Genomic DNA, 12,260 nt, shown 5'->3' on the forward strand with positions numbered 1-12,260 from the left:
AATATGAGAATAGGAGCTATGGTGAAAACTGGAGGGATTTTGATTCCGGCTGTCTATAGCAGAGCAATCTGGTTTCTGTATTGTGCTGTTGATTTGATGTTACTGAATGCCTCTGACTCCCCATGCAGGCGGAGGTCTCTGGCATCCCTGAGCACTTGACCAATTGCGTGCGGCCTGATGTCCGTGTTTCTCCGAGTTTCAGTCAGAGCTGTTTGGCCTACAAAAATGATAAACAGATGTCCTATGGATTCCTCTTCCCCCCTTGTAAGTTATAAAGTATCAGGAGCTGACCATTCTAGAGGGATGTAATTTTGTGGGGTCTGGAGTGTGCGACTTGGTATTCAGAACTTCAGTGGTTTTTAGCTTTTCTTCAAGAGGGTGCTCCAGGGATTGAAGACACGAATTGTCTGTGGGATCCTTCTAAAACTGGCCAGGAAAGAGAACAGCTTTCACAAATCTTATTCTCCAGAGGAATTCTAAAGTGCAAGGGAGTATTCTGTGTCCTCTCACATCATGAAATGAGAATCTGAAAGTGAAAGAGTAAATCATTAAGACATTAATTATTTAAATAACACCATCATGGTGATCTCTTAAGAATATGTGAAGCCCTTTAATTATCTCTCATTATCTTGATGGCATTTTTTTTAAGTCCAAATTACACTAGTGAAATCAAGGATTTCTTTACATAATATTTAGTAGACCCAAGACTAGTTAGGAAGAAGAAGCATTGTAAAATATTTTGAGGAACAACTATTGAGTGAAAGAAAGAGATTGAGTGGGAAGGGATGTAGAAAATTCTCTATAAATGAAGGATTGAGTGGAAATAAAAGAGTAGATTCATCCACTTTATGCTGTTTGGATCATTTTAGAAGATTGATTTTTTTAAATTGATATAGGTTTTGGTAAGAAATGACACTGTTTGTTTTCCTAATGTTTAGATCTGAGCTCTTCACCAGAAGCTAAATATGATGCATTCCTTGTAACCAACATGGTGCCAATGTATCCTGCTTTCAAACGTAAGTCCAATATTTACCTAGTAAACTATGATTTATGAAAAAAGTATTTTTAGATTTGCCACTTACCTTTTCTATCGCTATACTACTTTTGTGTTTAGCCTTTATAATTTTTGAAGACCTTTCATATAAATTCTCTAGTGTTAATCTAAAATATGAATCTGTGAGGGAGATTGGCAGATTCTCTATTGATGGTTTATAATTAAGAAGTTGAATCATAAGAAGTGACCCAGATCATGAATTATGGAAGCTGAACTAAACCAAACTTGTGTTTTCCTTCTAATCTGGTGTTCTTTCTATTTCAGTGTTCATTATAAGGCTTGTGAAAAAGGTGCTTCTTTGTATTTTGGAGGTCACTCGACGTTTAACAGCATCTATATTTATTTATTGGATGTTACAGTAAAAGCTACTAGCACCTCTCTCCTTTAGGGTGATGATGATGATATATTCTGATTGACCCTGAAACCTAGCAAGAGCTTAATTGTCTTCTGAATCATCAGAATATTAAATTGGTTTTAGAGCTGTGAAAATTATCTTAGTTTCTCTGAACACTCATCATTTCTTTGTACATGACATAAATATTTATGGATGATAGTGATGTTATGAATAGTATAGGCACAATGAGCCCTGGGCCAAAAGCTGAGTTCTAATCTCAGAAGTGGGACCTCTAGCTATGCTATCATAGAAATGTCATTTAACCTCTCATTTGTAAAATTAAGAGATTTGATTGCATGACCACAGTGGTTTATATACAGATGTATGACTTAATTGTCCAATGACCAAAACAATGTTTTTTATTTCTGGTAACAAAGAATACATGCATGCATCCATCCATCTATCCATCCACCCACCCATCCATATATTCATACCTAGAGAAAGCATTGTAAGGTAGCTTTTACCTTCCTTTAGTTCATTTACAATGAGCAGACCTATATGCTTATAGGAAAGGTAGGAAAAGGAGGCACTTCTGCCTACCTGGTAAAGGAACACTAGACTGTAGTACAGGGATTTCAGGGTTGAAATAAAATCTTAAAATAGGACTCACAGGAACGAATGATTATAGAGTGTCATCTAGAGTGGCAGGCCTCCCCAACTTGACATTGGTGAAATGGCCAACATGGTTTAGAGAAATAAAAAGTTTATTAGGTGTCCTAGGTTAGTAAATGAAGGTTTATTCAAAGATAGGATCCATTGCTTATGAGTAAAAAAGTGAAGTATGTTCTTAAAACGTTTCCTGCTTTGTTCTCAGGCCCAATTGAGAAATGTCTCAGAAACCAACATAGATACATTTGTCACAATATTACTTGAAATGCAGCTTTGTTAAATTTCCACGAATCAGGGTTTCCTGGATTTCTTTATTCTTTACTGATGCCTTTTGGCCAAACAGTAATAAAGGAACCACTTGGTACCACCCTGAGGCTGGCATGGCAGAAGTCCTTTCACAGAGGACTCACTGTTCTTCACTGCGGAATGGTTTTTTTCACATGCCACATTTCTGTGGCTTTGGCCTTTTGACTGTTCTCATTGTTATTTTTTTCCCTCCTCACCTCTCCAGTTTTTGTGTTTAAATTAATATTTGAACTTCTCTCCCACTGTTCTCCTTTCTCTATTGCAAATCATTATCTACAGTATTTTGGCTTTAGTGGCCTGCTCTTTCTCACTTAGAGTATCAGAAGAGATAAAGAGCAGTTGAAGTACAATGAGAAAAATTGCCAAGTACTTTTAAATAGGGGGAGGTAAGAAGTAATAACAGCCTGAACCTTATAACCCCCACGTAGAATGGAGCATAGCAAGTTGAATCTAACATTTCAAAACCAACTCATTGTTGGCCTTTCCTGCTCTCTTGAGATTTCCTTCCTTTGTCTTTCTCTTTTCCATTCTGCTCCTCTCCTGCCCCTCTGATTGGCCATAATGTAAACTGGAGCTAGAGTGGACAATTGAGCCCTCTCCAGGGGGTGACCTTGAAACTGAGAAATGAATAATGGAGGAGAAACCTGCCAAGCACAGATCAGGGAATGAGTTTTCCAGGCAAAAGGAAGAACAAATGCAAAAGCTTACCTGGAAACAAGTTGGCAAGGTTGGGGACACGAAGAAAGCCACATACCTTGGGGGGAATGGATAGGAAGTAAAGCCATGGAGGTAGGTGGGGGCCAAGGTGGAAAGTTGGGATTTATTCTAATTACGTACAGTGAGAAATCATCTGGAGTATTAGAAACGGGTGTCGGGGGAAGTGTGATACAGTCTGACTTGTGGTGTAAAGGATCCTTCAGGCTACTATGTAGAGAACAGGCTACAGGGAAGGAAAAGTTTCCTATAGGGAGCCCAGCAAGTAGTCTTTTGGAGTAGTTCATTGCAGAGAAGATAGTGACTTAGACCAGGGTGGACGCAGTGAAAATGGTGAGAAGGGGTCAGATTGGATGGCTGGGGTATATTTTGGAGGTCGCACTGACAGGACTTGGTCATATGTATATGAAGTCGGGAAAGAAGTCAGGGATGACTGAGGATTTTGACCTGAACACCTGGGTGAGTGCGAGTACCACTAACTATGATGGAAAAGCCAAGAGTTGGAGCAAGATTGAGAAGGAAAATCAACAATTCTGTTTGTATAATTTTTCGCACTACATGATTACTAGGTATTCAAGTGGATTGTGAGATGTGTGTTTGTATGGCATGTTTGGAGCTCCATCAGGCCTAGAGACATACACTGGGGAACTAGCATATCTATGAGATCAGGAAGGAAGAAAAAGTAGATTAAAGCCTTTTTCAATTCCTCACAAATACTGTACTTCCTGTTTTATACCTCCTGTTCTTCCTGCCTGGAGTGTCCTTTCTCTACCTCTTTGCCTAGGAAACATCCACTTATCCTTCAGATCTCAGCTCAGTAACCACTTCATCTGCAAAATCCTTCCCTGACTTATTGGGCTAGGGTAAGCTCCTTACCAATGTCCCCATATCTTCCTCTTGGCTGGTCCATAAATAACACACACACAGCTAATGCTTTAGGATGCATTCTACTCAAGAATCACAACAGCACTCTCGTCTCTTGCCTTGTGAGATTTGGCTGGTAGAATGCATCCCAGAAAGAATTTGGCCAAAGCACAGAGTTTTGTTCATGAAGAATTGATTGTGTCACTACAGGAATCTGGAATTATTTCCAAAGGGTATTGGTGAAGAAATATGCTTCAGAAAGGAATGGAGTTAATGTGATAAGTGGACCAATTTTTGACTATGATTACGATGGTTTACATGACACACAGGAGAAAATCAAACAGTAAGTTTTTCACTTCCACTCAGTGTGCGTTTTTTAAATTCCAAGATTTCTCCCAAGACTATGTCTTGAAACATTCACGTACTGGAGAAAAGTTGATACCCCTTCCATGTTTTGCTCTTTGAATCTCCTGGTGATTTTTTTTCCATTCTTTTGGAACTTTGATTAAGCATAGCATTGCTGGCTGGAATGGAATTGGGTTTTGTGGTAAATAAATGCACTTTTCCACCCCAGAAAAGAAAATATATCAAAAGATTTAAAACATTTTTTGTCATTTCTTCTTCTACAACTCTTCTGTGGGGAGACGATAATTTTCAGTTATCTTCATTATTTGCGGGGGTTGGGGGTGACTTTTAGACTCCTTTAGATTTTTGGAGTCAGTGCACAACAATAGGAAATTGCATATATAGACTTTGATCAAATCTAGTTTCTGTCCCTCTCTGTGGTGCTATTGGAGAAATACCATGTTTCCCCGAAAATAAGACCTAACTGGAAGATAAGCCCTAGCATGATTTTTCAGGATGCTCGTTTTTTTTGTTTGTTTGTTTTTGTTTTTTTAGCTGAGCCATCCTGCCACCTGTTGGCAGCTCAGCTCGGGCCAGGCATCGAACCGCTTGTTGCTCAGAGCTCACACTCTGGAGTGAGCTCTTAACCAACTGAGCCACTCAGCCGGCCCCTAGGATGCTCGTTTTATGAGCCCTACCCCATACATAAGCCCCAGTTAAGATCGCCAGCCAGACATGACTGTTTGAATAAATGTAGATTTTTGTACATGAATAAATGAATAAATGTAGACTGTTGGAGCAAAAATTAATATAAGATCTGGTCTTATTTTCAGAGAAACATGGTAGTACAATAAGAATACAAGTAACTTATAGCCTGGTGGAGAAGGCAAGAAGATAAAAATATGACATGTTTATAATGCCATCATTTAATGTTCTATGCCTTCAGGCTCATCACTAGCACTCAGTCCTGAGCACTTCCTTTAGTGAGTTCTTTGTACGCACTTCAGAATATCACTGTGGCTTGACAGCGCTGTTATTCCCCTAGCTTCAGTGCCTCCTGTCTGTCTCTGGCCCATTTTGTATAACTCTATGAAAGTTATCTCCCTGAAACATGGATCTCATCATGACATTCCCTCACACAGAAACCTTCAGTGGAGCATTACTGTCTAAACAATCATGGCCAAACTCCACAGCTTGGCACTTAGAACCCTCCATAATTTGGCTTTTATTGATCTTTCCAGCCTTACATTTCTACTGCGTTGATCTATTCATCATGTCCAGCATCCAAGTTGTGATCCAAACTGTTTTCTTTGCCTAAATATCCTTTTTGCTCTGCCAGGTCCAGAGTGATTTCAGGCAGCAAAAACATGTCCAAAGTTAGAGAAGTGGGCTAGTGCTTAGAAGAGAAAAATGATTCTATGGAGTAGGAATGTTAGTGACCTAGGCGGTAGTCATTGGTCACCACCTGAAAAAAAAAAAAAACTCCTACACCAGCTGTCATTGTATTTTACCTTCCTGTTTCAGGTACGTGGAAGGCAGTTCCATTCCCATTCCGACCCACTACTTTAGCATCATCACCAGCTGCCTGGATTTCACTCAGCCTGCGGACAAGTGTGATGGCCCCCTGTCCGTCTCCTCATTCATCCTGCCTCACAGACCTGACAATGAGGAGAGCTGCAATGTGAGTTCAAAGAGAGTCCTTTAAGATTTGCTTACATAGTTCATCTTTATTTCTCAATTTGTATTCCCACTGTCGAATGAGAACACACTTATTATTATGAAATGTTTGGACTATACAACCGAGTGGAAAGAAATGAGGACCCAAACAAAATTTTACTTAACACTTAGGAACTATGTGTTCTAATGGCTTTTCACTTTTCAATGTAAGAGTCTGTGTGTGTGTGGGGGGGTGTATGCATTTAACATAGTTCTATTTATGTCTTAGATTTTGACAAATGATGAAAGTGCCCAAGTGTTTTTAGTTTTGCAAAAGACATGTGGATTTTATAAAAAGAAAGAGAAAAGTAGCAAAATTTTGATAATTGTTGAAACTAGGTAAGAGTTCATGGGGGCTTATTATATTATTCTCTCTACTTTTGTGGCTATTTGAAAATTTCTGTAATAAAAACATTTAAAAAGACAGACACATATATACAGAGAGAGAGAGAGAGAGAGAGAGAGAGAGAGAGAGAGAGAAAGAGAGAAATATATACTTCACAAGTCAGATTTTCCTTTATTACTAGTTATGAGGGCAGATATAACAAGGTCATCCCATTCTCAGATAACACAGATGACTCCTGATTCACTTATTTCTACATGGAAACAGGATGGCATGATGAAAACACCCCAGACAGGTAGACAGGAGCCATGCTGTGCACTCCTGGTCCTGAAGTAATTCTACACTCGGGTACAAATCCATATCTCTTTAATGTGATGGAAAAATCGGTGCTCCAAAGCTGATTTTCGAAGTAATAGTCTTATGCTTGCTTCATTTACTAGAAGGAACAGGGATAAATCTACAGAAGAGGATTTTTAGTCAACAAGCAGTACTCAGATTCCCACATTGTATAAGGTACTTGGAGAAGCAATAGCATGTGAAACATAGTCATTACTCTAGGCAGCCTTCAGTGCTGGAGAGAAAATGAAATAGGTGCAGGAATTGCTACACTAAGAGGCAAAGTGCTGTAAGAATAGCTTCCACAGAGATTATCAACTTCATGGGCATGGTAGCATTGGGGCTATGGCTTCAGTTGTAGGTGAAGATAGAGGCTATGACTATCCAAAGCAAAATAAGGGAAGCAGGAAAAAAAAATTTGAAACATGGCCAAGAAAGCTAATTAAGTTTGGTCAGAATACTGGAAATGAGGGTAATAGTGGGAGACACAGTTTTAGGAGTTGCTTGAAATCAAATTTAAAATACAAGAAGTAGTAATATTCACAATAGCAGTAGTAGTAGTTGTAACCATTTATTGAGTACATGTCACCATCCAAGTACTGTGCATGTCCTCTGCATATATTATTTCTAATCATGTAATTACTCTGTGAGGCAGAGGATATATGTTATTCCTATCCCCTTTTGTTAAGAAATCTATAGTGAATAAAGGAAAAGTATATTACATGGTTCCCTGGCCAGTTAGTAGGAGAGCAGAACTTTAGATTCAAGGCTTCCAACTCCAAATGCCCATCCTTTTTTTCACATTTACCAGGTTTCCATGGTAGAACCTTGGGACCTGAGAAATTTTTCTTGTTGCACAGGCATTAGAAAACCATGGGAAATGTTTAAGCTTAAGAGCAACATTTTAGGTTCCACTTTAGGGAAGTAAATTTGAATTGGAGGGGGCCAAACATGGTGCCCAAAGGGCTTTGGCAAGGTTCACGGGATTGAGGTACAACAAATTGACCTGGGGTTGTGATCTTGGACATTTAAGAAGAAGGGTGTAAAGCAGCAATATTTTACCAGAGAGATCAGTAAGATCTTATAAAGAATTGAATGGGAGGCAGAGAAGCAAGAGAATTGTAAGAGAGATGAGCTGTCATCAACATATTTGCTTGACCTTCTCAATTTTGATTGTTCATAAACCACAAGAGTCATTAATGGTATCCCACAGTGATATAATGCCTCCATATTGCTACATAATATACTTTCTTTGAACTTCAGTTTTCCTAAAGACTTTGTTGTGGGGAGGTAAACTTTTTGCAAAAAGTAAACATATGTTATGAAGTGAAATTCAAAATTACCATGCATTTTTCTGCGGTAAAGCAGAGACTGCAAAGAACATTTGATTCATAGTAGGCCATTTATGGTATGCCTAGATCCTTAGGAAATACATGTTCAAGTTTCTGTGTCATTAGGGAAATTGGGTAAGGGGAGAGTTTGAAAATTTGTTCCAAGTTCAGGTCAGAGCAGTTCTTTAGTTGCCGCAAAATTTTCACCTGGCAAATAAATAGAAGACATATTAAATCCACTAATGTGTCTTCCTCTCCTTCCTGGTTCTTGAGTCTGAGTAGAACTCAGAGGTATTTCTTAGAGAGTTCATGGCCAGCATGCTTCTTATTGAAAAACCCCTTTGCTTTGAAGTTCACTTTAAAACTGCTGAGGCTTGAATTCACAAACTCAACTGGGAGGAAGTCAGGTGAACAGTAAATTTCAGAGCAAGAAAGATAATAAGCAGGTTCATGGATTGTGCTTTTGTTTATGTCAATGTTCTAAGTTGTGTATTCTTAAAGTTTTTCCTTTCCTTCCTCCCTTGGTGCACATGGACTCTTATTTGAATTTTATTAGTTTTGCATTTCACACCACAGTCTTCCTCAGCATATACTTCTGTAGATTGCTAGCCAACATCAAGCAGAAGACATTTTTTTCATGTGTAGCATAGCCAGTATTTCCTAATAACTAATTGGATGCTAGACTTTAGCATCTGAGAACCAGGAGAGGATGTCCCTGAAGCGAATTTAGCAAATCACTTCCCAAGGGAAGATATAGCAAAAGACAGATTTTCCCCTGAATTTTTTAATCACAGCTGGCCATTATTTAAATTAGGGAAAACCTTTTCACCTCTTGCCCATACTTTCAAATGACTACATTTACAAAGGAAAATTTTGACTTAAGAGACCATTGAACATCAAATAAATGAGTCAAATATGAAAATTCTCCCAAAATATAGCTTCGTGCTTACTCTACTTACTCTGAGGGGGTCCTAAGGGGTTTGGAGACCTCCTACTACGTTAATTATATGGTCACACTGAGGATTGGTCAGTGCCGTTGTGGGTAGAGTTATATTTAGGTCTTTCCTGTGAATCGCGGACATCTTGGTTAGCTTGGGTTAGGAGGGTGGGGCATGGAGGGTCAAAATCTTTACTTCCCCAGCCTGCAAAGAAATTTCTTCCTGTTTCTTCATTTTGCCTGGGATGGCCAGGCATCACTTTCCTGAACCAACACCCTCATGGTCCATATTTAGCACTGGCACAAGCCGCTGTAGCTCTCTGTCCAGGTCTGTGTGGGCTGGAGCTTTCCGAGAAAACCCATTGCAGGCTCTTGGGTAGTTCATTGAGACCACCAGCGGGAAAAGAATTGGGTAAGGGAAGGTCTGAACTTTCTCAGCCCTGGGACATGCAGCCACCTTCCAACTTATAGAAAGACTTCTGGGAGCCGTTGCCGTTTAGGGGGCATTTGAGAATGAAATTACTTGCAAAGGCCCTTCTGCTTCATGTCTACTAACGAAGACAGGCATTCCCCATAATTCTCAGGGCTCACAGATGTCATTCTTTCTTTCAACTTCCCTCAAAAGTGAAAGAAGACATTTTTAAAATGTAAAGGACTGCTTTGCCTGACTTGCTTTGTAGTTTCAACTCAGGCATGAAATAGATTGTTTGGCATGGAACGTCTGAATGTCCTTTATCTGGAATGTTAGCCAATGAGACAGTTCCTGGCAAGTAGCTAAAATAGAAGATTTTTTTTTCCTTTTTTTTCCATGATGTTTCCTTACTCTACCTTTCCCCACTTCTTCCTTCCTTTCCTTCTTTCTACCTCCCAGGGAGTTGTTGAAGTAAGCATTATTATCCTTTTGAACCAATGGAGAAACTGAGGCATAGAAAGGTCAAGTAGCTTGACCAAAGTCTCATAGCTGGAAAGTGATAGAGCCACAGATCCAAACCAGGCCTCTTGGTCCCCAAAGTGCCAGGTGTATCACCTGAGCTGCTTCAAGTCAAACTCATTATTTAAATATCAATTGCGTGCAATCTCAGAGATGATGCCATTGATGTAGCAGGTTCTTCTGGTAGACTACGAATACACGCACATGATTTTGGGGCTTCGGGCACAAGCTGTTTACTTCCCTGAGGAGGCAGAAGAGTGTTCAAAATTGTTTGTGCTCTGTGCTCCACATTGCAATTTGACAGCGGGCAGGGGGTGGGGGGTGGGGGAAAGCGGAGGAGAAGCAACACATTCCTGAATTCTCCATGACCTTTGGTTTTCCTAAATGTGATTTATGTTCTGAGAACCTATTGAGTCAAATGCCCTTTCATACCTCACGTCTCATTTATTTGGCACAGCTAATTGCTGCTGAAAATGTTTACAGCCAAGGGCAGGTATTTGCGGTGCATTACTGACAGGAATGTGGTTGCGTGGCGGGGAGGCCAGGAAGAAATAACACTCATTGGCTCTGGGTGCCGGAGTGCGCAGAGGTCATCTGTGGACTTGGCGCAGGCTGGCCGTTTGGACAACTCCTCCGGAAAATCCTGACTCTCATTGTATTCTGTTTGCATTGCAGAACTCCGAGGATGAGTCAAAATGGGTAGAAGATCTCATTAAGATGCACACAGCCCGGGTGCGGGACATTGAGCATCTCACTAGCCTGGATTTCTTCCGAAAGACCAGCCGCAGCTATTCAGAAATTCTGACACTAAAGACATACCTGCATACGTATGAGAGTGAGATTTAACTTTCTGATCACCTGCAGTGCAGTCTTATCAACTGGTGTATATTTTTATATTGTTTTTGTATTTATTAATTTGAAACCAGGTCATTAAAAAAAATGTTAGTATTTTAATCCTGTACCAAATCTGACATATTACGCCTGAGTGACTCCGCTGTTTTTCTCTAATGCTTGATTTAGGTAGTCTCGTGTTCTGCGTAGAGCTTGTAATAAATACTGCAGCTTGCATTTGTAGTGGGAGCTTCTAAAGGGTCCTGCCAATTTGATATTTGCATTGAGGAGATATTAATTTTCCAGTGCACAGTTGCCACAGTTAGTCCTGTACTGTATTGGAATACTAATTTTGTAAAGTTGCATTCATTTACTGTTAATTATGCCAGACATATTTAAGCCTTATAGACCAATCTTAAATATAATAAATCACACATTCAGTTTTTTTCTGGTTTTATTTGGCAGTTATTTCACTTAGGAGTTGGAGTGTTTGCATTGGATGTATTCATGCATGAAAGGTCTATGTTTTCTGTATTGGGTCCTCTTCCTAGTTGAATATAGTTCACATTCACAGGGGCATCCATCCATCATGTTCAACTCCTGTGACCCGGATGAGATAGTTTAGGTCCATAGCTATGAAAAATCATGACAGAGGGAAATGGAGACCGAAACTCCTGAATACCCTATCTCTTTTAAAACTATTCTGAAGATTGGCAGAATAGATTCTTTTGATCAAGTTGGTTCAAAGCTCTAAGTATGAGATGCCACTGAGACTGTATTGAGCATATATTCTGTATAAGATATCAACCTCAGAAACTTGGGAGATAATAAAGGGAACTAAGACTGAGGGATGAGACATAGACATAAAAGTATAAATAGTCAAGGTAAATAATAAGTACCAAGTACAAGTGCTAATGATAATACAGAATGACAGAAGGGTCCAAATGGTAGGTGGGATGATTTTAGATGAACACAGTTACTGCTTTAAATAATAATGAATCACAGGGTAAGGAAGTCATTCCAGCATTTTCAGTCCTCCAGATTGTGTCATAGAGAGAGACTCACTTTAGTGTTGTCACGTCTACAACAGTTGCTAATATTGTTTCATTTTTATTATGTTTATTTTCACAGTTGCCCCTTTTATGGTCAGTGAAATGAGCTTTAAATTTCTGTACATTTTTTAAAAAAAAGCAAATTTGTTTAAGAAGGAAGACATTGTGTCAAATAAAAAAATACAACAAATGTAGGACAGATGGTACTGAGATATGAGAGAAATCATGAAGGTGGCAAGTGAACAAGTGATGTTTGGGAAAAGGCTACAGGAATACATTGGGAGAAGTGATTTGGGTAATATTGTACTATCAAGCAGCCACAATGTTCCAGGAACACCTCTGACACTTCCTGTGCCTTGTCTCTAAACAGTGAGAAGTAAGAAGCTCATGGAAGATTTTATGGAAAAGGGAAGAACAAAGATGGGAATGGAGAAGAATGCTTGAATTGGGCTTTGTAGTTTAGAGTAGGGTGAAAGTATGGTAGAATTGGACTGTGA

The 12,260-nt window shown here is 39.4% G+C and overlaps 1 protein-coding gene across 7 annotated transcripts in view; it reads left to right on the forward strand.

Annotated features, from left to right (window-relative positions):
* Positions 1 to 11,156, forward strand: part of ENPP2 (ectonucleotide pyrophosphatase/phosphodiesterase 2) — a 100,731-nt gene extending 89,575 nt beyond the window's left edge. For all 7 annotated transcript variants that reach the window (XM_019642116.1, XM_019642117.1, XM_019642120.1 and 4 more), the window contains 5 exons: positions 129 to 264; positions 939 to 1,016; positions 4,152 to 4,284; positions 5,811 to 5,967; positions 10,556 to 11,156. In XM_019642116.1, the coding sequence (XP_019497661.1) occupies positions 129 to 264; positions 939 to 1,016; positions 4,152 to 4,284; positions 5,811 to 5,967; positions 10,556 to 10,726 (675 nt within the window). In that variant the 3' untranslated portion in view covers positions 10,727 to 11,156. The remainder of the gene's footprint in view (positions 1 to 128; positions 265 to 938; positions 1,017 to 4,151; positions 4,285 to 5,810; positions 5,968 to 10,555) is intronic.
* Positions 11,157 to 12,260: the final 1,104 nt, after the last annotated feature.

This window comes from Hipposideros armiger, unplaced genomic scaffold (assembly GCF_001890085.2).
Source record: "Hipposideros armiger isolate ML-2016 unplaced genomic scaffold, ASM189008v1 scaffold_65, whole genome shotgun sequence".
NCBI lineage: Eukaryota > Metazoa > Chordata > Mammalia > Chiroptera > Hipposideridae > Hipposideros > Hipposideros armiger.